The sequence below is a fragment of the Rhinolophus sinicus genome, chromosome 1 (assembly GCF_057876585.1).
Source record: "Rhinolophus sinicus isolate RSI-liver-muscle chromosome 1, RSI-T2T, whole genome shotgun sequence".
Classification (NCBI taxonomy): domain Eukaryota; kingdom Metazoa; phylum Chordata; class Mammalia; order Chiroptera; family Rhinolophidae; genus Rhinolophus; species Rhinolophus sinicus.
The window spans coordinates 212,741,288-212,757,162 of NC_142501.1; the positions used below are offsets into that span (position 1 = coordinate 212,741,288).

General features: G+C 56.2%; 1 protein-coding gene across 2 annotated transcripts in view; it reads left to right on the forward strand.

Annotated features, from left to right (window-relative positions):
* The first annotated feature begins 15,131 nt into the window (after window positions 1–15,131).
* The window catches only part of HTRA3 (HtrA serine peptidase 3), a 31,476-nt gene continuing 30,732 nt past the window's right edge, over window positions 15,132–15,875 (forward strand). The window contains exon 1 of one of the 2 annotated variants that reach the window (XM_019711541.3): window positions 15,132–15,756. In XM_019711541.3, coding sequence (XP_019567100.2) covers window positions 15,246–15,756 — 511 coding nt within the window. In that variant the 5' untranslated portion in view covers window positions 15,132–15,245. The remainder of the gene's footprint in view (window positions 15,757–15,875) is intronic. The other variant, XM_019711538.3, reaches the window with a different exon arrangement.

Genomic DNA, 15,875 nt, shown 5'->3' on the forward strand with positions numbered 1-15,875 from the left:
TTCTGTCACCATCATACCAGGAGGACACGAAGCAGCGGATAAATAGGGCACAGAGAGGGGGTAGGAATCCCACCTGGGGACATGGCAAGGCTTCACAAAGGGAGGTAGCTCAGTGGAACCTTAACTCTGCGCCACATTTGAATGTCCCCACCTCCCTAAGCTCCCAGGTCCCTGAGGAATGTCTGAGTCTTGACGCACAGGACGCACAGGTGACGTGATGGCCTTCTCCTTGCGTCCCCAGAGGACCGTCATCCAGCAGCAGGAACCGGACTGCAGGGAGGTACCTCGTGGCAAATATTCTCTCAAGGACAATGCTCGATGGTGTCAAAGGTGCCGAAGACAGGCCCTCTGCCTATACTCAGTGGGACCTTTCCAGAAAGCAAGTTGGCTCTCTGTCAGGTCTTAAAAGAGCAAAGAGTCATTGACCCTGAAACTCCTCTTACAGGATGTCCCCTAAAGAAATCATGGCCGATGCCCGAAACATTGACGCCCAAAGATGTTTGTCACTGCGTTGTTAAGGTGGGAGGTGTGGGATTGAGATTATAATACACCAACGATGATATGTGTTTCCCCCAAAATAAGACCTAACCGGAAAATAAACCCTAACACAATTTTTCAGGATGACATCTCCTGAACATAAGCCCTTAGAGCGTCTTTTGGAGCAAAACTTAATGTAAGACCTGGTCTTATTTTTGGGGAAACTTGGTAGCTGCCTAAAGCGTGCTTCTGAAGACAGTTAATGCAAAGGGAAGTGGCCACCCTGGGATGTAAGACAAGAAGTGGAAAGCACAAGCATGCTGTGACCCCCCCCATCTGACGACACCGGATGTGCATGGACCCCGGGACCCTCCCTTGTCTCCCCCCCCCCCCCCCCGCTCTGTATCTCGGGAGGAGACCTCTTCCAGCTGCATTTGGCCAAAGGGAGAGTAGCGGTTGAGAGGCTGGGGGTTGGCCAGGATTTCTCCACTTCCTGCGCTTTGGTGATCCCAGCTTGGGCCAGGGGACCGACCCCAGAACTCCAGAAATCTCAGCTCCTCTGACACCCCAGGGGTGAGAGTGGCTCCAGGCTCTGCTTCAGCTTTTCTATGTTTCCATGGCCTGTGGGCCGGGGTTCGGTATAAACCATCTGTTTGAAGTGCCTAGGGTGGCTTCTGTTGTTCTAGCAGGATTTTTTTACTTTTTATTTTGAAATATTATAAATACTGATTTACAAGAAGTTGCAAAGACAGTAGAGGGAGGCCCCGAGGGCCCTTCACCTAGTTCCCCCAGTTCCAGCGACTTGGGAACTGGAACCTGACACTGGAACAGCATGTGCGGGTGGCTCCATGTCATGTTGCCCTGTGTGTGGATGGACACAACCACTGCCACCGTCAGGGTCCAGAGCTACTTCACCACCCCAGCCGTCCCCAGGTCACACCCACCTCACCATCCCTGCCCACTGTTCTCCGTGTCTGTAAGGTTGTCCATCCCAGGAGGTTATAGGAATGGAATTGTACAGCATGTGACTTTGTAAGGTTGACTTTTTTTTACATAATGCCCTTGAGATCCACCCAGGTTGCTCTATGTAACAACAGTTTCTTCCTTTTTGTTGTGTTATCCATGCTACGTACGCCATGGTTGGCCTGACCTTTCACCCAGGATCTCCAGCTTTGTGCCGTGACAAAGAAAGCTGCTGTGAGCATGGTGTGCAGGTTTTTGGGTGGACATAGTCTCCACTTCTCTGGGATGAGTGCCCAGGAGGGTCATGTGCGTATGTTTAGTTGTTTGGTTTTTTGTTTTGTTTTCAGGAAATTGTTTTCCAGAGTGGCTGTACTATTTTACATATCCTGGTAGGAGTCCAACCAAAGCACACACCTAGGAGAAAACCACAAAAGTGAATGTTATTTTTTGGTTGGCAGCTCAAACGTAATTTCTATTCCTTATGTATATATTTTCCTAGTTTCCAAATTTTATGCAATAGGCATGTTTTAATATGTACTTTGTAATCAGAAAAAAGTAATTCTGAAAAAATTATTTGATAAAATGAGAAAATTCTCGTGAAATCTTTTTTTTTTTTAATGAAATTACTGCAAGGTCTGTCGGCTGTAATACACACTCACACACACACCCACGCAAACTCACAGGCACACACCAAGATTCAGGCCGGAGGACGTCAGCAAGGACCCACCCTGACTGAGGGGATTGGGGTCAGTAGTCATTTCCAGGGGCTGCTGAAACAATGACTACAAACTTGGCGACTTTAAACAACTGAAATTTATTCTCTGAGTCCTAGAGGCCAGAAATCTGACATCAAGTGTCGGCAGGACCCTGGGGGCGGGGCCTTCCCGCCTCTCCCAGTGTCATGGCCCCCAGATGTTCCTGGGCTGCGGCCGCATCACCCCAATGCCTGCCTCTGTCCCCACGTGGCCTCCTCCTTCTCCTCTGTGCGTCTCGTATAAGCACACTCGCTATTAGATTCGGGGCCTCCAGGTAACCCAGGATGGGCTCATGTCGAGACCTTGAACTTGATCACAACTGCAAAGACCCTTTTCCAAAAAAGGCCATATTCACAGGCTTCTTGGGGTGAGGACGTGGACATACGTTTTCCAGGGCTACCATTCAACCTACTATGAGGGGGTCACTTTTTAAAAATCTTTTCTGCATACTCTTTTCTACTTTCTATATTATCTACAATGATAGTTTGTATTATTAGATGCAATCAGTAATAATGATACTAACAATAAACAAGATGTATAAAAATAGTTATTTTTCCAACTTGAGAGAGCGTCAGAAACCGAGAGGGAGAGGTATTTGACGAGGAGGGTGACTGTGGGTCCGTGTCCTCCTGGGTGTCCCTCACCCTCCCTCTGTGCTGAGGGCAGGATGTCGCTGGAGTGTGTGGCTGTGTCAGCCTGTCTGGGTGACATCATCACACAGGCATTTCCCAGGCGAGCTGGGGGGTCCTGTGGCCCTGAGAGGATGAGGACAGATGTGTGACATTGGGAAGCCGCAGACAGAAGGCCATGCCTGCTGTGAGCTGAGCACTGTCTGGGCAGCACCGTGCAAACCACCTCCCTGGTTACTCATGACCCCACTGTGTGGGGTCAGCATCATCCCCCCATTTTATAGGTGAGGAAATTGTGCCTCAGACGGCTGGATCCTTTGCTCACAACTCGTAGCTGGTGAGTGGCAGAGTTGTGACTTGGTCGGGGCATGGGGTGTCCAGGACACTTTTGTTCACACTTTGGCTACACGTAGATGGGAGGACACGTCGCTTTGTCTGTCCTAGCGTTCCATAAATGTCCCTTGGCCCTGTCTCTTCAAGGGCAGGGCTCATGTAATCCCCTCCTGGGTCACCAGTGTCCAACCCCAAGAAGGAGGGACCCCTTTGGGGGTGATAACTGAAGGGGCAGGGCTGAGGACATGCCCGCGAGGCAGGTGGGGGGCGGGGGTGCTCTGAGCCCCAGTCCATGCCCACAGCGCTGCTCACTCGCTCTGCGATTTGGGCACGCTTCATGCCCTGCTGGCCTCAGTTTCCCCGCCTGTACAATAGAGGCGGTCACTGTCTCAGGCCCTGCCAGGCTCTGCTCCTCTGGTCTGTGGTGACAAACAGAAAAGCAAGTTCTCTGCCCCAGGACCCCAACCTTCTGGGAGCTGAGGTCAGCACTGCTCTCAGCATCCCCGGCCCCCGCCTGGGCCCAGCTGGAGGCCGCAAGCCACCCCCTCTCCACTCCTCTTCCTTCCGGAAAGAATCCCAGGACCACAGTCTGGGAAGAGTTCTTGTCCTGGCCTGGGAATGGGCCCCAGGGACCAGGATGTCTGCTGGGAGAGACAGAGATAGATTAGACATGAACAGGCACCCAGGCCGAGCAACACGCATGGACGCCCATACACCACACGCACGCACACACATGCACACTGCTCTAAAATAACTATTAAAAGTTAGACCCTTGAAATGTGTCAATGTAGAGAAAGGCAGTCAATAAAGGAAAAAGCCCGGAACCCCACCACCACAGTGCACATTTGGGAGAATGTCCTTCCAGATTCTGAGAGAAGGCTGTATGGGCCTATATCGTTGCTACGTTTTACCAAAACGGCACCATCCAGCCCCCTTTCACTGCAGGAGGCTCCGTGACCCCTTTCACATAGACCGTGCAGGACATGTCGTGCTGCCGTCTGTGGTCCACGCACAGGGCTTCTTCAAACCACCCGCCCTGGGCACTTAAGGTGTTTTCATTTTTCACTGTCATCACATCGCTGTGGGAAACACCAGCAGCTAAACGTTTGCACGAAGCCTTCCTCATTCCCTCGGGATAAATTCCTGGGCCCCTCGGAGCAGCCTGCAGGAGAATCTGCCCCCACCCCTACTCTGAGTCCTGCATAGGGTCAGGGCAGACGCCACTCGCTGATGGGAGCCGGACGGGGCTGCCTGGAAGCTGCCCTCAGCTCTGTACAAGCGAGCACATGACGCTCCTCGTACTGGTTGCTGGGTGCTGGGTGCTGGCCACTGAACCACAGTACTTGCATTCGAGGCAGGTGCTGAGTGACCAGGACTGTGGCCAGTGCCGTGGTGAGCAGGGCTGCTCTGCCAGGGGCAAACCCCAGAGGGCTGTGTTCACGGAAACCATGGCTCTCTACGTCATCCTTCCAGAGAATTCCAGGGGAAACCCCTCCCCAGGGTGTGGCTTCCGATACTGGGGCGCACAGAACACAGCTCTGGGTTCCTGGGCCCAGAACCTTCTGCTCCTTGGAGGTGTGACCCACCCAGAGCACCTCAGCGTGCCCAGGAGCGGGGACCCGAGAGAGGGCCGGACATGGTCAGAAACACTGGTATCAGGCCATCTGCAACAACATGGGTGGACCTGGAGGGCGTTCTGCTAAGTGGATAAGTCAGACACACAAAGACAAATCCCATATGATCTCACTTATATGCGGAATCTAAGAAAGCTGAGCTCGTAGAAACAGACAGTAAAATGGGGGTTAGCAGGGGCTGGGACGGCGGGATGTTGGTCAAAGGGTACAGTACAGACCTACAGAAGATGAAGGTCTGGGACCTAACGCTCGGCACAGTGATGACTGATAATAACACGACGATATACTTGCAAGTTGCCGAGAGAGTAACTCTTAAAAAAAAAAAAAAAAAAAAAAAAAAAAGGCACTTATGTGACCGGATACAGATGTTCTAACACTGTGGTGGGAATCATTTCACAATCTGTAAGTGGATCGGATCAGCAGCTGCACACCTGAGAGTAACACAGTGTTATCTGCGTGGCAATGGTGTCTCGATAAAGTTGAGGACCCAGAAAAAAAGAAAATGTGAACTGCTACAAATATCCCATCTAGTTTTTGTTTAAATTTATTAAAAACACTAGTTTTTATTTAAATTTCCATCTCCTACCACCCAGCCCCGCTTCCCTTAGCTAATGGGGTGACCTAAGCCTTTTTCCCGAGGTTCTGAGCCTTCGGTGGCCCTACTGTTTTTACAGTTGCTGTAAGTTTCCATTAATTTTATTATTGAGCATGTGAGTAGGAAGAGGCACCGCAGAGAACCGCGGCCCCCAGGTGTGTCCCCTTTGCCTTGGCTGTATAGCAGCACCCCAATTTCCCCTGGAGAATCAGGATCACACCCCAGCGAGCAGAGCGACCCCCTTTTTGTCTGTTTGTTCAGTGGGGTGAAGAGTCTCAAATGGCCAGGTGATAGGTCTGTCTTCCGATTAGATGGAACCACGGTGTGTGCCCTCTTGGAAGCCCTCCGCCTTGGGCACCAGGTGCTTGGACCTGCAGAGAAATTGGATGGAGCCGGTAAAGGAGCCACGGTGCCCCCTCCACCCCCACACCTCTCCTCCTGCAGTTTCTGGTCTCAGGTGCCCCGTGGGCAACACACAACCACACTGGGCTGCAGTCTCGGCCTCAAGTGAGCTACAGGATGGTGCCAGCTTGTCCCTGAGCCCCCAGACACCCCGGAGACTTCCAGAAACACTCAGGAGCAGGGCCGGCGTTTTGGGCTGAGGGACTGCATTAGCAATGGACTAAGCAAAATGCAGATTTAGGGTGTATCGTGATGGGGCCGGTTTTTAGTTCAGGCTGTGGTGGCCTGGGAAAATGTAGGTGACACATGCCGCAGGGTGTTCAGGGGAAGCCCAAGGGGCAGTGGGTCCAGGGCAATGCCTGACCTAGTGGGGGAGGGGGCGAGGCAGTGCCTATGTGAGGAAGACTGTCCAATGACAGGAAGACTGGAGAGGACGCCCCAGGAGAGAAGACAGCAGGAAAAAAGCCTGGTGGGAGGATGAGAGAGAAATGTCGCTGTAGGGAGCCTGTGAGGATTGGGGGCTGGGGGCCTCCGGAAATGAAGAGGGGGGTGCCTGAGCTGCGCCCTGGGGAGCCACGGAGGCCAGTCCACACACAGGAGGGCCAGGCTGGGAGCCGTGCACAGACCCGCCAGGAAGGGGTGCGGGAAGGGGGCATGCCTCAGGGGTGAGGTCACCAAGGACACTCTGGCCAGAGCAGGAGGGGAAATGCTGTGTCTGCACAAAGCCACCAAGGGAGCTGGGGTGACGGTGAGGCCTCTCTGGCACAGGGAACCACAGCGGCCTCGTGGCCAACGCTTCCTGTCCATCGTGCAGGAAAATTATAGGGGTCCATGCCACACGACGGACGGGAACCCGCCACGGGCTCAAGCACCCTCGCCTCCGTGTCATTCCTGGCGGGCCTTTCATCCGACACGCCACACTGAAGCAGGGAAGGTTAGGGACCTGGGGTCTGCATTCAGCATGCCCCCGAAAGGTCCATCCTGAAGCTGGGCACTGCTGGGAACACAGCCTCCTGGGGCCACCGTCCTCTCAGCTTTGGCCTTGCCCTCCACCCACACGGTGACCAATGCTGTCCTTTAAGGACACAATCATTCTCCAGCCCCCAGCGGCCCCACCACGGTTGGAATCAAATGCCATCTCCTCACCAGGGCGCCCTTGGCCCAAACACATCTCTCCAGCCCCATCTGCCCCACCATGCGGCCACAGAGGGATACCTTCGGCTATTCACGGCCCATCTCCCTCCCTCCTGCCGGTCGATCTCCCCTCTTCCCAGGGGAGTGGGACATTCAGGACATGCTGAGCTCCATTGGGTGGGCAAGTCCACGCCACCATCCCATGACCCAGCACAGAATGGATGTAAGCAGGCTGGAGAACGGCGGTTGGTGTAATTCCACATGAGCACGGGAAGGCGTTTCAGGCCGTGGCACAAAAATGCATCCACCACCAGCACAACCTCAAGCTGGCCTCCTAGGGGAGCTTTCTGTGAGCACATGGATGGTGGACCCACTGCTTAGCCACACCTTCTCTACAAAGGTAGTTTCAGGCGGAGGCATCTTCAGAACCCTGTGCGGCCTGGTGTCCTCGGATCACGGGTGTCAGGTGACTTCAGCACCTCCCACACCACCTCATCCCCGAGGTCAGTCATCTCTCCATCCTCCCGCACCCCCCCCCCACACACACACATCTCAGCTGCACACCTGGGGAGGCTTCCTGGGCAGGGGGACCGCACAGGCTTGGGATTTTTCCTTTGTTATTTCTTTAGCACTAATTTCTGTGTTTTAGTGGGAAACTTGCCTTTGTAATTAATAAAATAAGAAAGCAAAAAATTACCAAAAAATGATTCCATTTATATGAGGCAGAATAGATTATTGGTTGCCAGGGACTGGGGGGAGGGGTGTGGGGAGTGATGACTAATGAGTACAGACTGCTTTGGGGGGTGATGGAAAGGCCCTAAAATTAACTGTAGTGATTGTTGCACAACTCTGTGAATACACTAAACACCACTGAATCATACACTTTGAACGTGTGACTTGTGTGGCATGTGAATTATATCTTAACAAAGCTGTTATATTTTTAAAATCCAAGGTGAGGGGTGTGTTGGAACCTGAGATTGCAAAGGTGGAGCTGTTTCTGGCAAAACAGGAGCTGGGGTGTGGAGTGGGGACCGAAGAGGGTGGGGGGGCCCCTGTGGTGAGGAGTCCTGGGGACAGGGACCTGGATCTGGGGGTGCCGTCCACGCAGAATGTGGGGCTTGGGGCTGAGGGAAGGCGTGAGGATGGGTCAGGGGACTGGATGAGAGTTAAAGAGATGATAGATGGCTGGGGGTCGAGTCTACAAGCTAGAGACCACTGTCCACAGGGATGGGGCATGGCTGTATTTAGTCCGAGAGGGTTAGAGCAGGGTGGCATTCAGACTGAGAGGTTGGGCGGGGGCTAGTTCTTTACCGCCTCGTTAGCTGGTCTCCTGACAGCAGCAGAGAGATGAGCACAAGAGGGCAAGAAGCAAGTGTGCCCACTTGGAGGAGGAGGCTGAGGTCGGCGGGGTGGAAGGGCGCTGACTGTCACACGGCAGGATGCGGCTTGGAGCCGACTCATGGTTATACCATGTGCTCCCTTCCAGAGCCACCTGCAGTGCCAGGCAGAGCTGGGAAGGCTGCACCGGCAGCTGTGTGCGAGGCCCCATCCCTGAAGGTGTGGGAAGACGCTTGGGGAGCCTCTAGCCTCTCGTGGGGGGTTTCTTCTGGCCGGAGCATCTCACCTTTTGATGTGGGACCCCAGGCTTCTACATTCCTACCCCACAAACCTGTGTGACCTTGGGCAAGTTGCTTCACCGCTCGGAGCCTTGGTGTTTTTCCGTGTGATATGGGGATGGTCCTCCAGAGGTGCTCTGCGGGGATTACACCACACCTGGGCACAGAGCACGGCGGGTGCCCAGTGAACAGCAGGCGTGGGGACTCTTGATGGGGTGCACCTGGGGAGCTCCTGTGCCCCATTCGCAGGTTTGAGGGGAGCCCAGAGGGCCATCAGGCTCGTCCTCAACCTTGGTTCTGAAGGCTTCCTCCTTGGCTCATCTTCAGGCCAGCAGGCCCCTGCGACCCTCTAGACACAGCTCAGACCCCTCCCATCACTCCTGACAGCCTGGGTGGCCAGAGCGACTGTGCCAGGGCACCCACCCGCAGCTCCAGAGAGGATGGAGAGGGGCTCAGAGGGTGGGCGGAGGCCAAGCAGCCCCTAAGACAGCCGCACAGTCAGCTGGCTGGGTGGGGCTGGCCGCCTGGCTAGACAAGATGGACAGGACGTACCCTCCCACAGTGGGGAGGCCGCTCTGATCCAGGAGAAAGTTCACGTCCAACGTGTGTCGAGGATGGGGTGGGGTGGGGTGATTTCCAAGAAGGGCTTGGGCTGCAGACACTCAGCGTTAGGTATTGTTGTCTTACAAGAAAGAAAAAAGACCAACCCCTGCTCCTCCCGCCCTGACTGCATCACGCCACGCAGCCAGGGCCCCTCCGAGCTGCTGCACACCCCTTCCTGTCTTCTCAGTGCCCCCTGTCTGAGTCTCAGCGTCAGCTGCTCCCAAAGCAGCTTTTGTACTTGAGGCACGAATGCCACTGCCTGGGTTCCAATCCCGATTCTGTGGCTCACTTGCTGTGTGAGCTTGGGCAAGTCTCTGTGCCTAGCTTTCTCCATCTGTGCAATGGGCATGACAATAATAGTACCTCCTCCAGAAAGTGTGGGCACGATTGGACACACACGGTTTGTGCCTGATACACAGTAGCGACTGGAGCAATGTGACCTGGGGTTATCAGTTAGCCTGGCTATCTCAGTAGCCCACCTTCCTCTGGGCCTCAGTTTTCCCTTCTATAAAATGGACATGGAACAGAAGTGTTGTGCTGGGAAAAAAGCATGGACTTTGGGGTCAGATAAGCTATTTTCTCATCCTGGCTCCACTATCTAATGGCTTAGGAAAGTCACTTAAACTCTCCTAGGCTGGTGTTCTGTGCCCGTGAGGTGGTGTAACCAGCGCTCCGGTGGCATTCCCTAACCTAAGCAGATGCTGAGAAAGGGCAGGGTGGGACCAGCAGGCGGAGCTCAAGAGATCAGCTGGTCTCCCTGTGCAGGTGCCTCCCTTCTCCAGGCCTTTGTCCCCTCCCTCCCTGCCAGCTGCCTCCCTGCCTGGCTTGCTCTGCCCCTCAGAATGTCACACTCTCGCTCAGCCCTCACATCCTGTATTGGTTTTCTGCACAACAAAACAAGTGACCACAAACCTAGTGGCTTCAAACAACACGCTTCACTGTCTGACAGTTTCTGTGCGTCAGGAGCCGTCACGTGTTCACTGGCCTGACGCAGGGTCTCGCCACGTGCCACCGGCCACTTCCTCAAGTAGAGGCTCCATGAGGACATGTGCCGGTCTGTCGGGTTGGCAGAACTCATTTCCTTTTGGTTGTAGGCTGAGGTCCCCGTTTTCTTGCAGGCTGTCAGCTGGGTGTCGCTCAGCTCCTAGAGGTCACCCCAGGTCCTTGCCTTGTGGCCCCTCCATGGGCCCATTGCACTTCCAGGCTGACTTCAGGCAGGGCCCAGTCTCGTACTGTGACTTTGGGCACGTCACTCCACCTCTCTATGCCGGGGCTGCCTCACCTGCAAAACAAGGGTCCTAATAACACCTACTTCACAGGCTCCCAAGAGCAGCGATGAGTGTGAGCTCTTGCTTGTGCTGGCCTTCCCCCCCCGCCCCACACTGTCTCCTGTGGGCCAGGGGCCCCACTTCCTCCGAGCGTGCTGAGTGCCAAGGGGAGGCTGCAGACAGGGTGGCCCCCGTCACCACCCCTCCCTAAGCAGGGCCCACCCTCTGAGTCACCCACTAATGTCGGTTAATGAGTCTTATCGAAGACCGAGGTGTGGCTGGGGATGGTCCTCGAGGTCCCCAAAGTGACGTAAACTATGACCTCATGCTATGTAAAACCCTGGCCTGGACAAGGGACAAGACAAAGGGCAGAGCCTGCCCAGAGTTTGGAGAGTGTGACCCGAGGACCAGGCACAGCCCTGCTGTCCAGCTCTGTGCTGAGGTGGGGGTGCCCCAGAAGCGGGGTGGGGCGGGGGATGTAGACTCTGGCCCCACCCAGGTCCGGCCTGATGGGCTCAGCTCCATTCCAGTCAGTGTAACAAAACTCTGGCCTATGCCCGGCGTGTGCCAGTGCCCGGGAAATGAGACACCATCCCTCTCGGCGAGGGGCTGCGTCTGGAGTGGAGTCAGGCCTGAGAGGATCGTGCTCTGTAGATTGTAAATTGCATTACGGTTGCAGCCTGGAGGGGGGTCGCTCTTTATAACAGGAACCGCTGCCTGCAGGCGCAGGGCCCTGAGCCCCACCGAAAGTAACCCCTTTGGCTAGGATCTTGGGACGTTCCCCGAGGGCACTTCCCATGAGTTCACGAACAAGGCAGAGTCTGCAGAGGGCACCGCAGCCTCCAGCCACCAGCCACTGCTTCTCTGCTGGTTTGTCAGAATGCCCGGTTCTCTGGCACCAGTGTGGACACGGGGCAGCACCATGGGGCCCTTAGGCACCTCACTATCGGGAGAACGCCTTGATCCCCTGGGCTGCATTTTGTTGGAGGGTCCCAAAGCATGGTGTCAGGGCCTTGCTGACGCGGTTCTGAAGGCCTTCAGCTCTCGCAGCCCTCTCCACGCTTCTAGAACCTTCTCGCCCTCCTGTGTTGGGTGCCACAAGTCATGCTGGCTGACCTGAGTCCATTCCTTGAACAAAGGTTCATGGAACTCTTTACCTGCGGTAAAGTGTGCTAGGTGGGGGAGGACCGGTGTGAGGAAGGCATTCTCATGAGTGAGTGAGTGAGGCCACTTCTCACCAACCTCAGTATCGGAAGACCTGCTCCTGAATTAGCTTCCGGGTCATTCTGCCAAGATCAGTCAGGCACTACTGCCGAAACAGTTGATCCCCACCTCCCCCAGAAAAATCTGAACCACCAGCTGGCTCATGGAGCTTCCTGCAGGATCCCTAGGCTGTCTCACCTCTGGGCCCCACCGAGAACCATTCTGTGGACAGCCACGTGGTCCTGGGGAACCCTCTGCTCCTCTCAATAATGAGAAGAGTTAGGCTGCTTTAGAGCAATTGGCTTGTTTTCATCACGTGGGCCTCATGTTTCCCTTTGTGCTCCAGCTACCAGGAAACTCAGACCCAAATTTATGGGCACACACTCAAAAGTAGCATCTCATGACAAGACTTTATATATTAGCCTCACCTCTGGCTTCCCATTATGTTTCTACCACTTCTTTTTGCTTTACTCTATTTTTCTCCCCTTCTTGTTTATATTGTTCTTCTTTGTAAAAAGCCTTAAATATTTGGGTGGGGACCAAGGGGAGTGAATATAAACAAATGAATGATAAATTTATGTAAGTGAAACAAGCCTGCCAGCATTTGTTGGAGAATGGACTGTGATACACAGCAGAGGGCCTGGCACAGGACTGGACCCACAGGCAGAGCCAAATCGGGTGCCTGGACTGAGATGACGAGCCTCACGTTCCCCGTAGGTCCTGAGAGTGGGAGGAGCCTCCGTCTTCCTTAAAGCATCACCTGGGCACAAGCCAGGCCTCCAGGTATACTCACCCACAGAGGGGCAGGGCTCTGGGAGAGACTCAGGCGCCCAGAAGGGAACCCCTAGCAGCGGGGGAAGCCCCTGAGGGTGTCTTGCTTTGCAGAGCCAGAGGCAGGAAGGAGTGGGAGCAGCAGGGGGCGCTGCTCCCTCGTCTCCCCCACAGCTGCCCCTGATTCTGGAACCTGGTTCCCTTTTAAGCCAGCAGAGCACTCTGGGCCCCGGGTGAGCCATGCTTACTGCAGTCTCTGTGAGCCTGGCTGGCCGACCATGTCTGCCCATGTCTAGGAAGAACAAAGGCAACCCCAGGGGATTGCACACCTGCTTCCAAGTGGAGCAGGGAAGATACTGTGTCCTTTCACTCTGGGCCTCAGTTTCCCCACCTGTACAAGGAATAAATATTCCCTTTGCAAGGCAGTTGTGAAGGTCTAATCAAATGACCATTGGGGGGCAGTGTGGTCTGACGGGAAGAACAGACTCGACTGGCAGAAAGACCCAGCTCTGCGTCCCAGCCTGCCACTTGCTGTGGCTTTCACCTTCCAGAATGTCCTGCTAGGATCACAATACACACCTTCCAGGGGGTGGTGAATATTGAGTCAAATAATGTATGCAAAGCACCTGAGCAGCCTCAGGGCCCACAGAGCAGCAGGTGGAGGGCATACAAACTGGTCTGCAGTAGTAGCCAGCCCCCTGACTCTCTGAGCCTCGGTTTCCCTGTTTGGACAAGAAGTGAGCCCTGGACCCTTCCCAGGGCTCTGCTTTTCTGTGCATGGAGAATCCAGGCAAAGATGCTGCCCCGAGGGATAGGGTCTGCAGCACCATGTGACCCCCAAAGAGTCTGCTCCGGGTCCAGAAGCCCCCAGGATGTCCTGGACCTGCAGGCCACTCCCTCTGCCCTACAGGCCTGAGCCTGCCCTGCAGGAGATGCGAGCCAGGAGCCCGGGTCCCCAACCCCCGGCATTCTGGGTTATTCCAAAGAAAGGCCTGAAACTCTCCACATCTTCAAAGCAAAATGTGCTTCCAGTTTTTTGAGGCAGAAATGCATATCGTGTTGCCCTGTGTCAGAGGAAGGAAGCCCCGGCCCCCTTCACACCCCATCCTCCTACTGCCCTTAACTCCGCATTCACGGCCACGGCCTCTCTGGGAGCCTGTGGGTACTCATGCCCGGACCCCCACTCCTCCCTCCTGAGTCTCCCCAGCCTGCACCACTTCCTCCAACAAACCCGTCTGATCCCTCTGCAGGCCATGCCCAGCGTCCTCCGGGATGGGACCCAGCCTCTCCGCACTCTTCCAGGCCCCACCCGCACCCCCAGTTCCCTCTCCCTCCTCTGAGCCAGCTGTTCCATAAACTTGGATGAAAAACGACATCTTTCTTCTCACCAACAACTCCCCCTGAAGCCCAGCATTCCCTTCAATGGTGAAGTAGGTCCCAGCCACAGCACGCCTGTGACTCTGTCACCAAAGGAATGCACAGCTTTTTCCACACTGCCCTGCGTTTGCCGCAGGCACCTCCAAACTCCCTTCTGCTCCCCGTTGCGTGGAAATCTCTAGGCTATCCGACCGGCCAGGTGTCATCATTAACGGATTCACAGAGAAGCCCATGTGTATATTGTGGATTTAGTTGTTGTTTTCATAAGTGTATTTCAATCACGTTTTCCTTTGGTAACACTGTGCAGTTTGTTTCATGCATTTAAAAAACATGATTCTGAACCAGGCCCCCGGACTTCACCAGGTGCCAAGGGGCTCACGACAGAAGGGGTGGACCCCAGCTCCAGGGTTTGCATGCATGTCTCCTGCCTAGTGAGTTCCGGCTCTGATTTGCTGCCCCTTCTGGGAACTTGGCCAGGTGGTGACAAGCTCCTGGTTCGTCCCCTGCCAGCCCCAGTCCCATTACCGCACATCCAAGCCCTACCCACCTCTGAAGTGGGTTCTGCTCTCTTCCCTCGGACCACACAGCCCTCCTCACACTGGCTTGGTGTCCTTGTTACCAGGCTCTGGGCCCCTCAGGGCAGGGCGTGCGCCTGAAGTGGCCCCTCAGAGCCTGAGTGGGGAATAATAAGGAGAACTGAACAGCTTCCAGCTCCTGAGGGCTGACTGTGTGCCAAGCATGGAGTGTTTGGGAACATTGCACCCCACCATCTACCCCGTGGGGTTTCCCCAACAGTCCTATGAGATAGCAAAGGGCTGCTCATTCCCCTTTCACAGAGGAGGAAGCTGGGAGCCCTGACAGACCTGTCCAGAGCTTGGGACAGCGCATCCTCCAGGCTCTAAAGACTGAGGAGTCAGGACACAAGTGGGCACTTCGGGTGGGACCCAGAGGGGCGACCTCCATCTACACCCCTGATGTAGACCGTCCAGGCCCTGTTTTGAGAGCGCCCCTACTGAGGAGGCCTGGGGGATGGGGAAGGAGGAGAAAGGGGAGGGACGGGAGACAGGCTGGGGGGTCCGGACTTGTCAATTTCTATGGGGAGGGGGGCGTAGCTCAGGTCGCTGGAACCCTGGACATGGACACTCCAGGTGTGCCTGAGACCTGTTCCCTGGTGGCACCCCCTCCACATGTCCCTACCCCTCTGAGTCACCAACATATCAGACCAGGCAGGCCCAGTCCTGCCACCACGGCCTGTGTGTCCAGGCCGGGAAAGCCGAACATTGGCCATTGGGGGCGGGGGGCGGGGCTGGTGGAGGGCCCCGGCCGCCCCTTCCAGCGGGGGCGGGCGGGCTGCGCCTTTAAATGCTGCTGGGCCCGCTGCCCGCAGACTGTCGGCCGGCCCTGAGGGAGTGGGCGTCTCTCCAGTCTCGGCAACCCGGTCATGCCCCTGCGGTCCCGTCACTGGCTCGCCTGAGCCGCTGGCGCATGTGGCCGTGTGCGCGTCCCCGGCCCCTCCGTAGGCGTCCGGCGCCGGGCTCCGGCGCGGCCTCGGCGTCCCGGCTGGACCCCGGCCGGTCTTCCGCGTTGCCGCCCGCCCCCGGCCCGTCAGCCATGCAGGCGCGGGCGCTGCTTCTGTCGGCGCTGACCGCGCTGGCGCTGGCCCGGGATCCCCCGGCGGCGCCGTGCCCAGCGCGCTGCGATGTGTCGCGGTGCCCGAGCCCCCGCTGCCCCGGCGGTTACGTGCCCGACCTCTGCAACTGCTGCCTGGTGTGCGCTGCCAGCGAGGGCGAGCCGTGCGGCCGCCCCCTGGATTCGCCGTGTGGGGAGAGCCTGGAGTGCACGCGCGGCGCGTGTCGCTGCCGCTGGGCTCATGCCGTGTGCGGCACCGACGGGCACACCTATGCCAACGTGTGCGCGCTGCAGGCTGCCAGCCGCCGGGCGCTGCAGCTCTCTGGGACGCCCGTGCGCCAGTTGCAGAAGGGCGCCTGCCCGTCGGGTAAGTGCTCGGGCTGGGGCAGAGCGGCGGGGGTGTGTGTGGGGTGGACGTGAAGCCTCCTCCTGGGGAAACTAAGGCTCAGTGCTAGGGCAGAGCCTCAAAATCCCAAAGCCCTGGGC